Genomic DNA, 15,706 nt, shown 5'->3' on the forward strand with positions numbered 1-15,706 from the left:
TCCTTGATGTTGATGTCATGCTCACTGAAGGCCAGCAAAACACTTCTGTCCACATTAAGCCTACTAACAAACAATTGCCATCCTCTCCACATCTAACTTTCCCTCCCACACAGTCTTGACATTCAAGGCAAACGTATTTGTTCAGATGCAGACTTCTTATAACAATACACAACCATTCTCACCTCTTCCTTCACTGGACATAATTACCCTAGCTGCCTGATCCCTCCTAAAAACAACTTCAGAGCTCATCACTTTTCACTCAGTATTATCCTGGTCTTGAATGTGTTAATCAGCTACTTCGACAAGGCCATGACTTCCTAATATCATGCCCTGAAATGAGATCCATTCTGTCTGACATTTTGCCCACCACACCTAGAATTAGCTTTTCATTGCCCTCCCAGTCTCTGCAATATCCTTGTGGAGACCCTATGCTCCTTCTGCATACAGCTCCCTACCCTATGGCTCCTACCCCTGTGACCATCCCTGCTGCACAACTTGCCCTATACATCCTCCTACTACCACCTATACCAGCCCTGTAACAGGCAAAACATATACTACCAAAGGGAGAGTGCCCTGTGAAATGACACGGCATTTATCAGCTGCCACATAAACACTGTTCAGCCTTTTACATTGTCATGACTACCACCAAGTTATCAGTTAGGAGGAATGGGCATAGGCAGAGGGAGTATACTAGCAACACACAGTATCCTGTTGGGGAGTGTGCTCTACAACATGACAGTTGTGACCTCAGTGCTTGTTTCACCACACGTGCCATCTGGATTCTTCCCCCAGACACCAGTTTCTCAGAACTCCATAGGTGGGAATTACGCTGCAACATGTCCTTGGTTCTGGTTCTTGCCATCCAGCTGGCCTTATTTTACGGTAATTTCTTCTGTCCCAACATTTCTTCAGAGTATTCTGTGTGTATTAAGCCGGGGACCTAGAAACAATGGAGAGGCTTCGTTCCACTGTAGCCCTCAGTGGTTCACAACCCCACACAAGCCACAGCCACCCCACACCAAACCCAGGGTTATTGTGCAGTTCAGCTACCAGCGGCCTCCTCACAGGAACGTTTCATACCAGACAAGTGTAACCCTGAATGTTTGCAAGGTAGAGTAATTATGGTGACCGCATATGTGGAGACTGTTTGTGCAGCAATCGCCGACATAGTGTTACTGAGTTCGCCGAGGCAGATGGAAAACCGCCTTAAAATCCACCCACAGGCTGACTGGCACACCAGACCTTGACACTAATCTGCTGTGCGTATTCACACCATGGACTGGCACACCTTCCCACTTGGGAAGCAGCGTGATAGACCGTGCGGCTAGCTAGATGGGTCTTGAGAGTAACTACTCCTTTTTTCTCTCCATTTTAGTTTTCTTCATCTTTCATTTTCTGACCAGTCTATTTTTCGCTGTCCCGCTGCCCTGTCTGTTACATAGAATGCACTTTCCTTTCATTCTTATTAACTCATGTTAACACAATGTTGTAGCAGTAATCTCTGTCTTGCATATTACTTTTTCTTTCTCTGGCTTTCAAAATCTCATTCTGTGCAGCTGCCAATAATCAGTCTTTTGTTCTCATCCCATGCATTAAGTCTCATCTGACTCGGTGTTCTGGATGACTTTTTCCAACTCTTACCCTTTTCCTAAACCTCTCCAGTCCTTTTCCTTCACCCTTCTTCCTTCCCTTTCAACCTTTCTGCTGGAAGGAGAAGCCACTGGCTCCAAAATCTTGTATATCTAAAACCTTTTTTTTATATGTGTGTTCTCCTGCTGCCGCTTGGTGAGTAGATTTTTTTATCTATCCAATTACGTCATATTGTCAAAAATTGCTTATGTTCATTGCGATGAAGGTACGCATTAAAGGTATATTAAACATGGTAATTAGAGATCTTTATAGACCACCTACCTCAGAAGCTGCAGTAGCAGAATATTTCAAAGAAATTGTGAGGAAGCACTTGTATTGTTAGCGGTCTCATGCAAAAAACGTGTTTCACGGGTTTTGCTGGTTTTAGTGGCATTAAATGATGCTACAGTGTTCATTTTTGGCAGGCTGACATAGAAGGTGCTGTGAATCCATCGACATGCAAAATATTTGTGTTTTTGCACATGTATTTGCATATTGAAACTAACTTCCTGTATTCTCCTGGAGTAAAAGTGAGATTATGTGTGTGTCAGCAAAATTTTCTTCAAAAATCTAGACACTAACATTTTATGTATAGTTTCAGTGTGCTGTTTGTATTTCTTCCCTATTATCTTTCATTGATTGTGTCGAACTCATGTGTGTGGCATGGTATATTGTGTATTTTTGAACACTGAATGCTGTTAAGAATGTAATTGTACTATATCAACAGATGTGAATTACAATTGCACTTTATAAAATTTTGGCAACATTGTTCTGACTGAAAAAAATCATTCCCCTCCGGTTTCTCTCTGTATGTATGTGAATAAAGATATATTTTTGTGAAGTTTATGACTGTTGTGCCCAAATGTATTTTCTGTTAAACTGATGGTTAAGAATTACAACTGCCAAATCAAAAAAATTCAACAGCAATATGTGGTTTGGATAATTGTTTCTCCCTAATTGAAGTGTAGGTACTTATGTAATTGGTGCAAAATTTCCACCTTTTTCTGCTGACTAGTTTCTTCTACAGACATGTTTGTATGTATTATAACTGTCATATTGTGTTCTGCATATTATAACTGCAATATCATGTATGTTTGTGGTAAATTTCAGTTAATTTTGAATTTGGTATTGATCATACCCATGTCAATATGAAAGTTTGTGAATCAAAGTTAGCTTCAGAGAATCAGTATTATTCCAAGTTTCTATCTTATTAGAAAAGTAAATCACTTTCTTTGTGCATAATCTAGGGAACTTAAAATTGTTGTAGCACAAGAGATCTAGAAATCATGTACTTCACAAAAAATAAGAATGTAGTATCCTATATGAGTGAGACAGTAGGGATCAGTCAGCTCACACAAATGCTTGGATGTAACAATTTGTAGAATATAAAATGGAATAATTGAACAATGGGAAATCCAGGGTGGAACATAACAATATTATGAGAAGGAAAGCTGCCGCTCACCGTATAGCAGAGATACAGAGTCACATATACACACAACAAAAGCACTTTCACAATTAAAGCTTTCAGCCATTAAGGCCTTCGTCAACAATAGACACACATATGCATGTGGGCCCTTCCCCCCCCCCCCCCCCCCACCCCAGACACACACACACACACACACACACACACACACACACACACACACACACACACTCACTCACACTAACGCAGCTCACACACATGACTGCAGTCTCAGGCAATGGAAACCACACTGCCAGTGTATATGAACGTGTTTGCGTAAGAGTGAGTGAGTGTGTGTGTGTGTGTGTGTGTGTGTGTGTGTGTGTGTGTGTGTGTGTGTGTATTGTTGACAAAGGTCTTAATGGCCGAAAGCTTTAATTATGAGAGTTTTTTTGTTGTGCCTATCTGTAACTCAACATCTTCACTATCTGATGAGTGACAACTTTCCATCTCATAATATTTTTAAATGGAATAATCACATATGCTAAATCATGGGTAAAACAGGTGATAGACTTTGGTTCACAGATAGGATACTGGGAAAGTGCAATCAATCTACAAATGATATTAGTAACAAAACACTGTAGAAAGCACTGTCATCTGGTGAACAAAGTGTGAGTTTACAGAATACTGGACCAGTTTTGTGACAAAATTCAGAACTTCCTAGCAGACAAAACTCAAGACCTTGTTCTTAAGAAGGTGAAATCTCTGGATGTAAAAATAACTTCAGCCATACCCCAAGGGGATATCAGTTGTTCATAGTGCGTGTAAGTCATTTGGTGGATAATGTTGGAAGCTCTGTGAAGCTGTTCACAGATAATACTGTTGTGTATAGGAAAGTTGCAACTCCAGGAAATAGTGAAAAGCAGGAAGACCAGCAGAGGATTGGCTCTTGATACAAGGACTGACATTTTACCCTCAACATAAATAAAAATGACATATTACACATAAATTGGCAGAGAAATCAATTTTTGTTTGATTTCATAGTTGATGATAAATCACTGAAAATCATAACAACTGTAAAATATCTAGGAGTACCTGCAACTGTAGTTCACCTATGAAGGAGTTAGCTTACAAACCCTTTTTGACAAATACTTGAGTAATGCTCATTGGTCTTGGATTCTACATCATGTAGGTTAATAAAGAGGTTATAGAAGATCCAAAGAAGGGTGTTGTGTTTCATTGCAGGGTCATTTAATAAGTGTGACCGTGTCAACAGATACATATCAAACACCACAAATTAAATTCTGTGCACAGAGAGCACCTTACTGTAAAAATTCCAAGAGCATTCATTCCAAGAGAGTCAAGTGACAATTACTTATACTCATGTGCCTCTCACCACAGAGTGTGATGGGAAAATCTGAACACACACACCATAAAAAGGGGTTTCAGGGAATGGATGTTAGTTTAATTGCAAATTGTTTCTCTTTGTTCTTAATAGTATCATCTTTGGGATGTTCTCCCAGCTGAATATATGTTTTAAGGTCTTGGGATAGCATTTTGCGGTGGTTAAGACATTAGATTTGCATTTTTGAGAAGCATGACTCAGATCTCCTTTCGCCATCCAAATTAGATCTTCAGTAGTCCCCTAGTTCACTTAATGTATTGCAGAGATGTTTCCTTTGAAAAGAAAATGGGCCATTTCCTACTGTAGATCAAACACAGGTGGGACCTCCACAATCTAGAGTCTGAGTGACCTGCCCTTGCTTCCAACCTTTGCCAACTAATACCTCTTTCCTCTCTGAGGGAAGAACACAGAAGTCCCAAAAGCTAGGATTAGTATTTTGTACTTTAAGTGTTATTGTCTAGGGCTAGGAATGACAAAATCTTGGTCAATACAACTTCAGCAGTGTGTGTGTGTGTGTGTGTGTGTGTGTGTGTGTGTGTTCTGGTCAGTTCATTCATTCATAAATTATGTTCTTTAGATCCCATCATGAACGAGAACCTTCAGGAAGGTGGAAAGGGTCAAGGTATACATTACCAGAGAGAAGTAGCTGTCTGAATCTAATTTTGTAGGCTGTATTAACAGTTAACTTTAATTAATCTGCTGCACTCCATTTTTGCTTGTAAGGGCTGTAAATCAACACAGTAAAATTAGTAAGAAGGCTAAATACTTTTGAATTAAAGGAGACCACTCACCAAAAAGCAGGAGTGTTGAGTTATCAACAGGCACACACAAAAAGAAAGATAACTTGCTAGCTTTCAGTGTATTCCTTTTTTGAGCTAGTGAAAAACACACACATATCACAGACCTATGATCCTACATGGTGCCATCTGGATGAACAGCAACAATGCTGCATTTCAGCTGGTGGATTAGGTTGTGGTGGGGGTTGTGTCAAGTGGAGTGGGTGGAGGGAGAGAGAGGTGTGAGGCAGGGAGAAGGATTGCAGATGGGTGGCTAGCAGCTCGAAGGGGGGCAGTCAGTCTACTGGCTATATATATGGGTGGGAGGGGTGGCAGGTGCATGGGCTAGATAAGTGATGTATAGTTGTTGGAGCTGGTGGAGGGCATTGCAAGCTGAAGGCAATATGGGGTAGAATTGGGAGGCGGTGACAGGATGGAAGAAGGGGTAACTGTTGAGTTGGTTACCAGAGATTGAGGCCAGGACAGTTATGGAAGTGAAAGATGTGTTGCAAAGATTACTCCCATCTGCATGGTTCAGAAAATCTGGTGGTGGAGGGAAGGATCCAGATAGCCCAGGTTTCAAAGCAGCCCAGTTTGGCAGTAGCCGTTCAATCCTACTGTACAACTAGCTGATAGTCATACCAACATAATAAGCTATGCAGTGTTTGCAGCAGAGTTGGTTCATGGCATGGTTGCTTTCACAGGTGGACTGACCTCAGATGGAAGTAGGATAAGCCAATTACAGGTCTGGAGTAGCAAGTTTTGAGTGGGTGGATTGGGCAGGTCTTACACACTGGTGTATCACAGGGATATAATCCCTGTGACAAGGACTGGGAATGGCATAGAAATTGAGCAGGATATTGTGCAAGATGGGACATCATTGTAGGAGGGGTGGGAATGATCTTGGATAGGATGTCCCTCATTTCAGGGCATGATGAGACATAATCAAAGCCCTGACGAAGAGTACAGTTCAGTTGTTCCAGTGGAGGGTGATGTTGGGTGACAAGGGGGCACTGCTTTGTAGCTGATTCTTGGAAGTGGTGGGAGGATTGGGAATGTGTGGCTGGAAATCTGTTTGTAGACTAGATTTGCTGAGTGGGAGGGGGGGGGGGGGGGGGATTAGTGCCCTTGAGAGACCTTCAGCATAGTGGGCAAGGGAGTTCTCGCCAATGCAGCTATGTCATCCCTGGGTGGCTGTATGGAACAAATGGCAGCTGATATCCTTCATCAGGGTCTCCCTCCAAGCTACTAGCCACCCATCCCCAATGACTATCCCTGCCTCCATGGGTAGCTAGGCTGTAGAGGAGGGATTTTCTGGTGTGGAAAGGATGTCAGCTGATATCCTTCATCAGGGTCTCCCTCCAGCAAGCTGCTAGCCACCCACCCCCAATCCCTCTCTGTGCCTGCCACTCCTCTCTCCCTCTACCCACCTCACCTGACACAATCCCCACCACAACTTAGTCCACCTGCCAAAATACAACACTGACAACATGCATCCAGCCGGTACCATGTAGGGGCATAGGTTTGTGTATGTGTGCATGTGAATGTGTGTGTTCTTTAATCTAGTTTGAAAAATTATTACTCTGAAAGATAGCAAATTGAAAAATGGTTATTCCGAAAGCTAGCAAGTTATCTTTCCTTTTGTGTATGCCTATAGATGACTCAGTGCGTCAGGTTTGCAGTGAGTGTTCTTCTATAACCCAAAAGTTTTTACATTTCACTAGAACTTCCCTACAACATTTAGAAAAAAAGCTGGCAGTTATACAAAGTAGCTGCTTTTTATCTGCTACCACATGCTTAATGTCTACATAAATACAATGGTAGTGGTCAAAGAAAAACAGGTATGCATCTGTTTAAGGAAATTGGGCTATTTGCAATTTTGATTTTCAACACTGTATAGTTCACTTCATGTTTAGAATAACTGGCCAATATGATATGATTTTAATTTGCAGTTTCTTGCCTAATGACTGCAAGTAACACATTAAAATTTTTACACCAAAATGCAAAACCCACTATGAATTTTAGAAATGGAAATTATTGTTGTGTCTTGTGTTGTGGTTGGAAAATGGCAGTACATCTGAAAGAAATACAAATTATTGTTGTGATTTGTGTTGTGGTTGGAAAATTGCACTGCACTTGAAAGTGAAAATCATTACTGGGTACTTATACCATTAAGGAGTAAATGCATGGGGAGATTGTTGAAGAGCTCAAAGTGAGATTTGGAATCTTGTTCAGTTCTCAAGAATAATGAAAAGTCTATATTGAGCAGGTACCCCAGGTTTTTTATTTTTTTTAAAGTACATCACAACAATCCATGTTCAGCTACATTACCCTCTCTTCTTATAAATATTTTATTATTCCACCAAGAATATTCCACTGCTCCATGAAGAGTCTCAAAATTTTTGATCTTGTTAAAACCATCAGGTACATACATGTAATATTTTCTTTTATTTTCATCTGACATTATGTTGCTTATAAATTGGTTGGAAAAGGTGTAGAGAAACTGTAGGCCTATGTATTTTTAATTTTTTGCTGTTTCATACTATTTCCTGTTGTTCAGATATGATATTATTGAGTCTTCTTCCTGCCCAAGGTTACATGAGCTCTACAATTTGTCAAGTACACATGAGTGATTGATTATTTCGATACTCTTGTTAATGCTAGAAAGAGTCCAGATAATATATTCTCTGTTGCAGTGATTGACAAAAGATTCCGTTGGGTACTCATACAGCTGATTGCGTAATTCCCCTTTGGTAATATTGTATCTTTCTCAGTAAGAGTTTTTCTTTCCAACAATTCTGTCAAGATGTCTTGAACAACCACTCTGATCTTCAGGAAGGATATATCATCGTAAAACAATTTTTTTTCTAAGCTTGCAGGCCATTTGTTTTAACAGTCAGCTGAATATTTTCTGACAAGATTACTTTTATTAAACTGAAACAGAACTGTATACCTTGCTTCTGTTTTGTTTATTTGCATTGTGTAACCTGCACTTAGCCCCATATATTTTGCTTTATCAGAAATGTATTGTATGTTTGAAAATAAACTAATATGACTGTAGAAACCACCGACATCTTTGAAAGAAAGACTGATGTATTTCTGTGTAGGATGCTTTATATTTTCTGTAATGCTGCTTCACAAACTTAGAACACTATGTTAGTATTTGTCGTGTGCTGAAGTCTAAAAATTTTGAAATGCTTTGATTTTCTGTATATTCTAGTCTGACTGTTTTGAGTATGCGCTGAGATTTTGACAGTATAAGTGAACTCCAAAATGAAATCTTCTTAATCTTTAACTATAGAACTTCCATTTGATTGCTAGAATTAAATGTAACTGAACATTCTTTAAGGAATGTTACTCACATCTAAATATTTAAATAAATGAATTGAATCATTTGGTGACAATATATCGTGATTTTAGAATAGCAATTACAGCTCAAAAACACTGACCTTTCTGTGGTATGCATCTGAAATCTTCCAGAGAGACCTGCTTTCCACTGTGATTTTAAAACATTTCTTCTGGTGCTTGCAGATTGTATCAAGAAGAAAAGTCACATAAAGCAGAAGTAGCTCAGCTAAAACTACGTTACGATAATCAGATGGCACTGATTGGAGAGGAAATACAGTCCTTACAGGCACAGGTTACCAGGTTCAAGAGAGAACGTGACAATTACAGGCATATGCTGGATGCTGCTCAAAAGACAATTGCAGACCTGAAAGCAATGCCACAGAAAAGTAGAAAGGACAGTAAATCTGCAGATGGTGATGTGGATGAAGTAAGAGCACTATTTGTTTAAAATTAGAAAACATATATAATAGAGCTGTTGTAATATTAACCAGAGAGCACTAGTTCAATGTCACACTGTTTCTGACCAAAATAGGAACTATAGTAATAAAACAAGTATTTGACATTAGAAGTCCTTTTCTTCTATATATTGTTGCTTTAGGATGAAGAAATGCGGAATAAAATAGCATCTTTGGAGCAACAAGTCAGCTGCATGGAAGATGAACTGTCGGAAGCAAGACTTGAGAGTTCCAAGCTGAAAACTGAGCTAGTCTCAGAACGGTCTTCATGGGAAATCAAACTGGCAGAAATGCAGTCAAGAGTTAATGAGGTACATTTCAGTTTATCATCGTTTGGTAACAATAATCACATATATAATTTATATACAGAAGCGATTGAAAATAACCATACTTCTTTTTAAGTAATCTATTATTAGATGTGCCTTCTTAAATAAGAGGCATGATTTTGTGGCTCATAAACTGACACATGAATTTCTTATTGATGCCATTTCTGTGGCTTTTATGTGTAATTTTAATCTGTCCCTAATAGTCATGTGTAAGGATATAAGTGAATAAAAATAAATATTTTGGTTTTGCTGCATTTCAGCCCAGTGGTATCATGATGTGCACCTGACAGTACAGTTTTAATGTGTTACAACTGATTAATTGATGGTTCCCCTATTTCAGTTAGAAGAGGACAGGATATTGAGCACTGGTCGAACAAAGATAGCAGGAATGCGAACCCGCATGGAGTTAGCATGGCAGAAGGAGAGAGAAGAGCAACACAGGCTTCTGCAAGAAACATCAACACTTGCTCGTGATTTGCGCCAAACATTGTTTGAAGTAAGGGCAATTTTAATAGGAGTAACTTTTTCCAGTTCATGTTTCATGGTACCATATTTGCAACTATATTAATTTTGCGATGTGTTTTAGAAGTTAGAAACAAAGCAGAACTGTCTTTGAAGTTTGAATATGATTGGAATTATTTACCATTTTGATATATACTGAAATGACAGAATTGTAATCATTTTGGTTTTATAATAGGTTGAAAGAGAAAGGGATAAAGAACGTCTTGAAGCAAAGAGGCGTCTAGACCAGTTGAAGAAGTCAACAGAAGAAGAACAGGAGGAAAATAAAAAGAAAGTTTCTGAGGTAAGATATGCTAGATCTTTGTGATGTTTAGCAGTGAAGTAATGATGGATATGTTGCACAGATATCTATATAGTACCACTGGTTTAATAACAAATTATTGCATACAGAATACTGACAGCCAAAAGTAATTTGCCATCGGAATATGTTACTCTAAAGCCGTTTATATTGTTTCGGTGAAATGAATTAATACCTTTGGTTTTAAGTATTGCTGCTTGAATACTTCTCTTAACAACTGTTGCCAACTTGTTTTTTATGGTCAACAGAGAATATTAATACTTTTGTATGTGCTATTCATATCTGCCATTACAGTTACAATGTGACCTACTTGAGCTAAGAGATGCTCATGCAAAGTTAAGAACCACAAACGAAAAACTTCGTAGAGAGAAAGAAAGATATGAAAAAGAGAGGGAAGAAATGCGACAAGTAATTTCAGCACGGAAGAGAGCAGATCAAGATGAGGAACGTAAAGTGAATATGATCATCCAACAGGTAAAATAACAAACGCTTTATATCTCACATATTTTTTTAATAATTTGTTTGTAATCATCATCGTGTCTGCTTATCATGGGCTGGTAGTAGAGTGGTTTCTTTTGCTACTGAAATCCAATTACCTTCTTCATATTGAAATACAGAAATGGAGGTACTGGGAAATATGATCAGTACTTCTTCCAAAATTAAAAATTTCATAGTAAATATATTCCCTAAAATATAAAGATAAATAAGAATATCCTCCTGGTTTATGGGTAACACAGTGATCTGCACAGAGAAATGTGAAGGTGTAGACAGGTGTTTTAAAAATGTCAGAGCCTAATTTCTTTTCTCATAACTAAACAAATAAATAATGTTGGATGCAAAATGCAGTATCTCACTTGGTGATAACAAGTATGCTGACATGAACTTCATTGCCAAATAAAATTTTTCTGCAGGATCAAGGCTCAAGTGCAGATATGAGGGAAGTTTGGAAAGTAACACACAATAACTTTATTACCAAAAAGGTTAATGGGTAACAAAACAAAAAAATCGCCTAGGAAGTTACATCTTTTACCTACTTTTCTACATAGTCACCAATGTTCCCAACACATTTCTCCCATCATGGTACCAGTTTCAATACACCATGTTCATAGAAGTCCATTTGATTGGAGTACAGCCATCTGAGTCTGGTGTCTGTTGCAGATCACTGGCTGCCCAGCAGTTTCTTCATAGAACCAAACCGATGACAGTCCGATGATTCTGAACCACCTCCCACCCAAATTTAGCAATTTTCTCATTAACAAACCAGCAGCATGGGGGTGAGGATTGTCATGAAGCAGTTTGACACCATCAGCATTAATGTTGTAGTGTTTGTCACACAGGGCACGATGCAACTGAACCAAAGTTTTAATGTAGGCTACATCATTCTCAGTGGTCATGTGTTCCACAAAGTCCACCAATAACACACCATGCATATCCCAGAACACTGTCACATGCACTTTCCTAGCAGACTGAGTCACTTTGAATTCTTTTTGTACTGTTGAACCAGCATGTTTCCACTCCAAAGAGGTCTGCTTGGTTTTGGGCATGTAGTGGTATGCCCACAACTCATCACCAGTGATGATTCCTTTCAGAAAGTCATGCCATTCTGTGGCACAGTGCATTAAGTGACCCAAGCTTGTTGTTGTTCACTGGTCCTTCTGATTATCTGTCAGCTTCTTAGGCATCCAGAAAACATTTCAGTGTGTCATGAACAATATTGTATACTCCATATCATAGGAAATGTTGAATGACTGGCATGTCCAACTGTGAACCTTATCACAGCAGTACATCTACAAAATTATCATATTTATGTACAGTAAATTAGAATTATTTAAGGATAACCATTTCCATAACTCAAGGAAAAAAGATTATTTTGTGCCTTGCACTCATCATTTACAATTACATGTTCAGAACTCCCCACATATGGGAATCTACAGCAAACTAGAAGGCAAAAACATTCTAAACATGAAGCCATCTCCATTGGCAATAGAAAGCTACTTGATGCTATCCTTCAGAAATGCTACTCACTAAAGGAATTAATGAAATATAATTTGACAGTAGGGGCAATTATTTATAAATAGTTTCCATTAAAACACAATTGTTAAATTGTTGCTGCCATTCTTTATGTGTACTTTAATACAAATGAAATTATGTTATACATTTATGCATCTCCTGCATCCTACCCATTTGATTAGTAAATTTACATTACGTGACAAATAAATCACCATTCATAAAAATCCAGAGATATGTCTATGGGTATTACGGTAAAACAGAATTTATACTGCTTAGTTGAAAAATTGTATTGTATGTATTTTTCCTATGCACCATAACATACACTGTAGTTGCATGTCTTTTCAGCTATTGATTTACTCATAATATTTTTGTATAGGCTTATACTTACAATTTAATTTCATTAAAATGCTGTTCCTCATACAATTGTAGTGGCTGACACAATGTTATTATCCAGCCAGTGTGGACTTCTTATTGACGATCTTGCAGACGATGTTAATGGTAACCTCAGGCTTTCAGCAGATGATTCATTTATCTATAATGAAATACTAACTGAAAGAAGCTGCATAAATATTCTGTCAGATCATGATAAGATTTCAAAGTGGCACAAAGATTGGAAACTTGCTTTAAATGTTCATAAATGTAAACTTGTGTACTTCACAAATTAAAAAATGGCATCTCCTATGAGTTACTGTTGAAATTGGCCAACTCATACAAATGCTGAGGTCAGACTTTGTTGGGATATGAAATTTAGTGATCATATAGGCTCAGTCATGGATGAAGCAGGTGGTAGACTTTGCTTTATTGGTAGAATACTGGGAAAATGCAATCAGTCTACAAATGAGATTTCTTACAAATGACTAGTGATCATTTCTAGAATATTGTTCAAGTGTGTGGGACCTGTACCAAATAGGACTAACAGGGGATACTGGACATATACAGAGAAGGGCACCACGAATCGTCACAGGTTTGTTTGATCCATGGGAGAGTGTCATAGAGACACAGAAGAAATTGAACTGACAAGCTCTTGAGGATAAGTGTCACCTATCCCAAGAAAGTACATTAACAGAGTTTCAGGAACCGGCTTTAAATGATGACTCTAGGAATATACTACAATCCCTTACATATCACTCACATGGGGGTCGTGAGAATAAAATCTGAACAATTACTGCACACACAGAGGCATTCAGACAATCATTCTTCTCGCATTCCATTTGTGAATAGAACAGGAAGAAACCCTAATAACTGGTACAATGGGACATACACTATCTCATGCATATCACATTGGTTTGCAGAGTATAGATGTAGATGATTATGTAGATTGTTATCAACACTATAAGAGAAAACAATTGAATCTTATTATTATGAAACGGATATTACACAGAACCTTTTTAATAAATCAGTCAAAATCTTAAATAATTCACATTTCATTGTCCAGTTCATTTATTATTCTAGCTCTAACTTTAAATCTGTCATTCAGGAATACCGTACAAGTAATTTAATTGATATAAATTATTTTTTATTTGTTTGTGTAGACATTATACATTCACAAAGCCAATTTATTAACTTTATTCTTTATTTATTTCCATCCATAATCCGCATTCAGTGTAACTCTATGCTGTAAAATATAACAAGATGTTTAGTGATCAAGGAAAGCAATTCTTTGTAAAATATTTTCTGGTACAGTGTTAGGTACAATATGACTGTTGATTTCAGACGATTTGTTCACAAATAATGTTTCCTCTTCATCTGTGCTGCCATTATGTGAAATGATTATGTAGTGATATAGCGGGGAGCTATGAATAATTAATTCTGACATTTGAATGTTAATAGCAGATCAAACCTGTGTGCCAGACCAGGACTCAAGCTCGTCACCGTTGACTTTCGTGGGCAAGTGCTCTCGCAATTGAGCTACCCAAGCACAAATTATGATCCATCCTTACAGCTTTACTTCCACCAGCATCTCCTACCTTCCAAACTTCACAAAAGCTCTCCTGCAAAACTTCCAGGAAGTTTCACATCAGTTTACACATATATTTAGACAACATGAGAAACATTGTTAATGTTCTTGTAGTAAGATAAGCAGGTCCAATCTAACAAAGTGGTCAAGGAAATATGCAAATACAAACAAATGAACTTGAGGTACCATAAGTGAACCTAATCTAGCACAATAACTAAATTAAATACAACAGTACCAGAGAAGGAAAGTTGCTACTCACCATATAGCAGAGATGCTGAGTCGCGATAGGCACAACAACAAAAAATTCACACAATTATAGCTTTCGGTCATTAAGGTCTTTGTCAGCAATAGACACACATACACACACGCACACACACACTCACACAAACGCAACTTGCACACACGTCTGCAGTCTCAGAGAGCTGAAACCACATTTGCATGATTGTAGCATTCTTCAAGTGGTGCGGAAAAAAAATCGCCATCCCTAGGAACTTGCAGCATTCTTTGAAAGTTGTGGGGTGTGGAAATATGGCAACAGCTTGGATCATCTCGTCCAGTGAACAGAGCCCGTAGCTAATGCCTTTGTCGAAGGAAGTCGATCTCTGGAACACTGAAGATCCACTTCTCCATGTTGATGATAACTCCTGCCTCTTGGAGGCAGGAAAATACCTCCTCAAAGTGCTGGCAGCGATCCGTGAGATCATGTGAGTAGATGAAGGTATCGAAGGTATCACCCAGGTAGATGAAACAACCCAGGGTTCAATGCAGGACTTTCTCGAGAAAGTGTTGCTAAGTTTTGGCAGCACTGCAGAGCTAGAAGGGCATAAATACACTTTGGGTGATTACTACTGCCTTCTTCACATTCATATGGGCAACTGGAATCAATGTAAATGCTTTTGAGCAATCTACCTTGTGGAAGACGATTGCACCAGCCTTGTGGAAGACAATTGCGCCAGACAGGCCATCATTGTAGCAAGAGGGGCACTGGGTAGCAGCTGGGGACCACCTTGGCAGTGAGGGTCTAAAAGTCACCACATCGGTGCCAAGTGCCATCTTTTGTTGGAGCGAGGTGTAAAGGTGAGGCCCATGGGCTCTTCAAGGGGCAGAGTACACCATCAGTGTGTGGCTCTTCGCTTACTGCTCTTCGGTGGGAGCAGTAAAAAACCATGGGTCTAGTACTGTTGCAATGTTGTGAAATGCATTGTGGTGTACCTCCCAGGGGGGTTGTTGGAAGGGTGGATGAGGAGAGGAAATTTGGTGAGAAAGTCAGCAAACCGGCTGGAATATGAAAATTGTTTATTAACAAAATGGGTGGCAGTGCAAGATTTACAAGGAATGGAATGGCAGGACATGCCATTAATGATACAGCAGTTTTCTAGTTTGAGGAGGAAGCAATAGTGGGTGATGAAGTTGGCACCAAGAATAGGGTCCGTAACATCGGCCATGGTGAAGGTCCATGCGGATGCACTTATGATGTTGACGTACCCAATGTGGGAGCAGTAGGTTGTTATTAGGGAGCTATTCAAAGCTATGAGGAGGAGGGAGAGAGAGGTTCAGAGGAGGGTAGCAGTTTGCAGA

The 15,706-nt window shown here is 38.9% G+C and overlaps 1 protein-coding gene across 2 annotated transcripts in view; it reads left to right on the forward strand.

The window, feature by feature from the left end:
* Window positions 1-15,706, forward strand: part of LOC124774718 (trichohyalin) — a 402,178-nt gene that overhangs the window by 365,765 nt on the left and 20,707 nt on the right. For both annotated transcript variants that reach the window (XM_047249503.1, XM_047249504.1), the window contains exons 32-36: window positions 8,744-8,987; window positions 9,159-9,326; window positions 9,682-9,837; window positions 10,039-10,146; window positions 10,456-10,635. In XM_047249503.1, coding sequence (XP_047105459.1) covers window positions 8,744-8,987; window positions 9,159-9,326; window positions 9,682-9,837; window positions 10,039-10,146; window positions 10,456-10,635 — 856 coding nt within the window. The remainder of the gene's footprint in view (window positions 1-8,743; window positions 8,988-9,158; window positions 9,327-9,681; window positions 9,838-10,038; window positions 10,147-10,455; window positions 10,636-15,706) is intronic.

The sequence above is a fragment of the Schistocerca piceifrons genome, chromosome 2, assembly GCF_021461385.2.
Source record: "Schistocerca piceifrons isolate TAMUIC-IGC-003096 chromosome 2, iqSchPice1.1, whole genome shotgun sequence".
In the NCBI taxonomy this organism is placed as follows: domain Eukaryota; kingdom Metazoa; phylum Arthropoda; class Insecta; order Orthoptera; family Acrididae; genus Schistocerca; species Schistocerca piceifrons.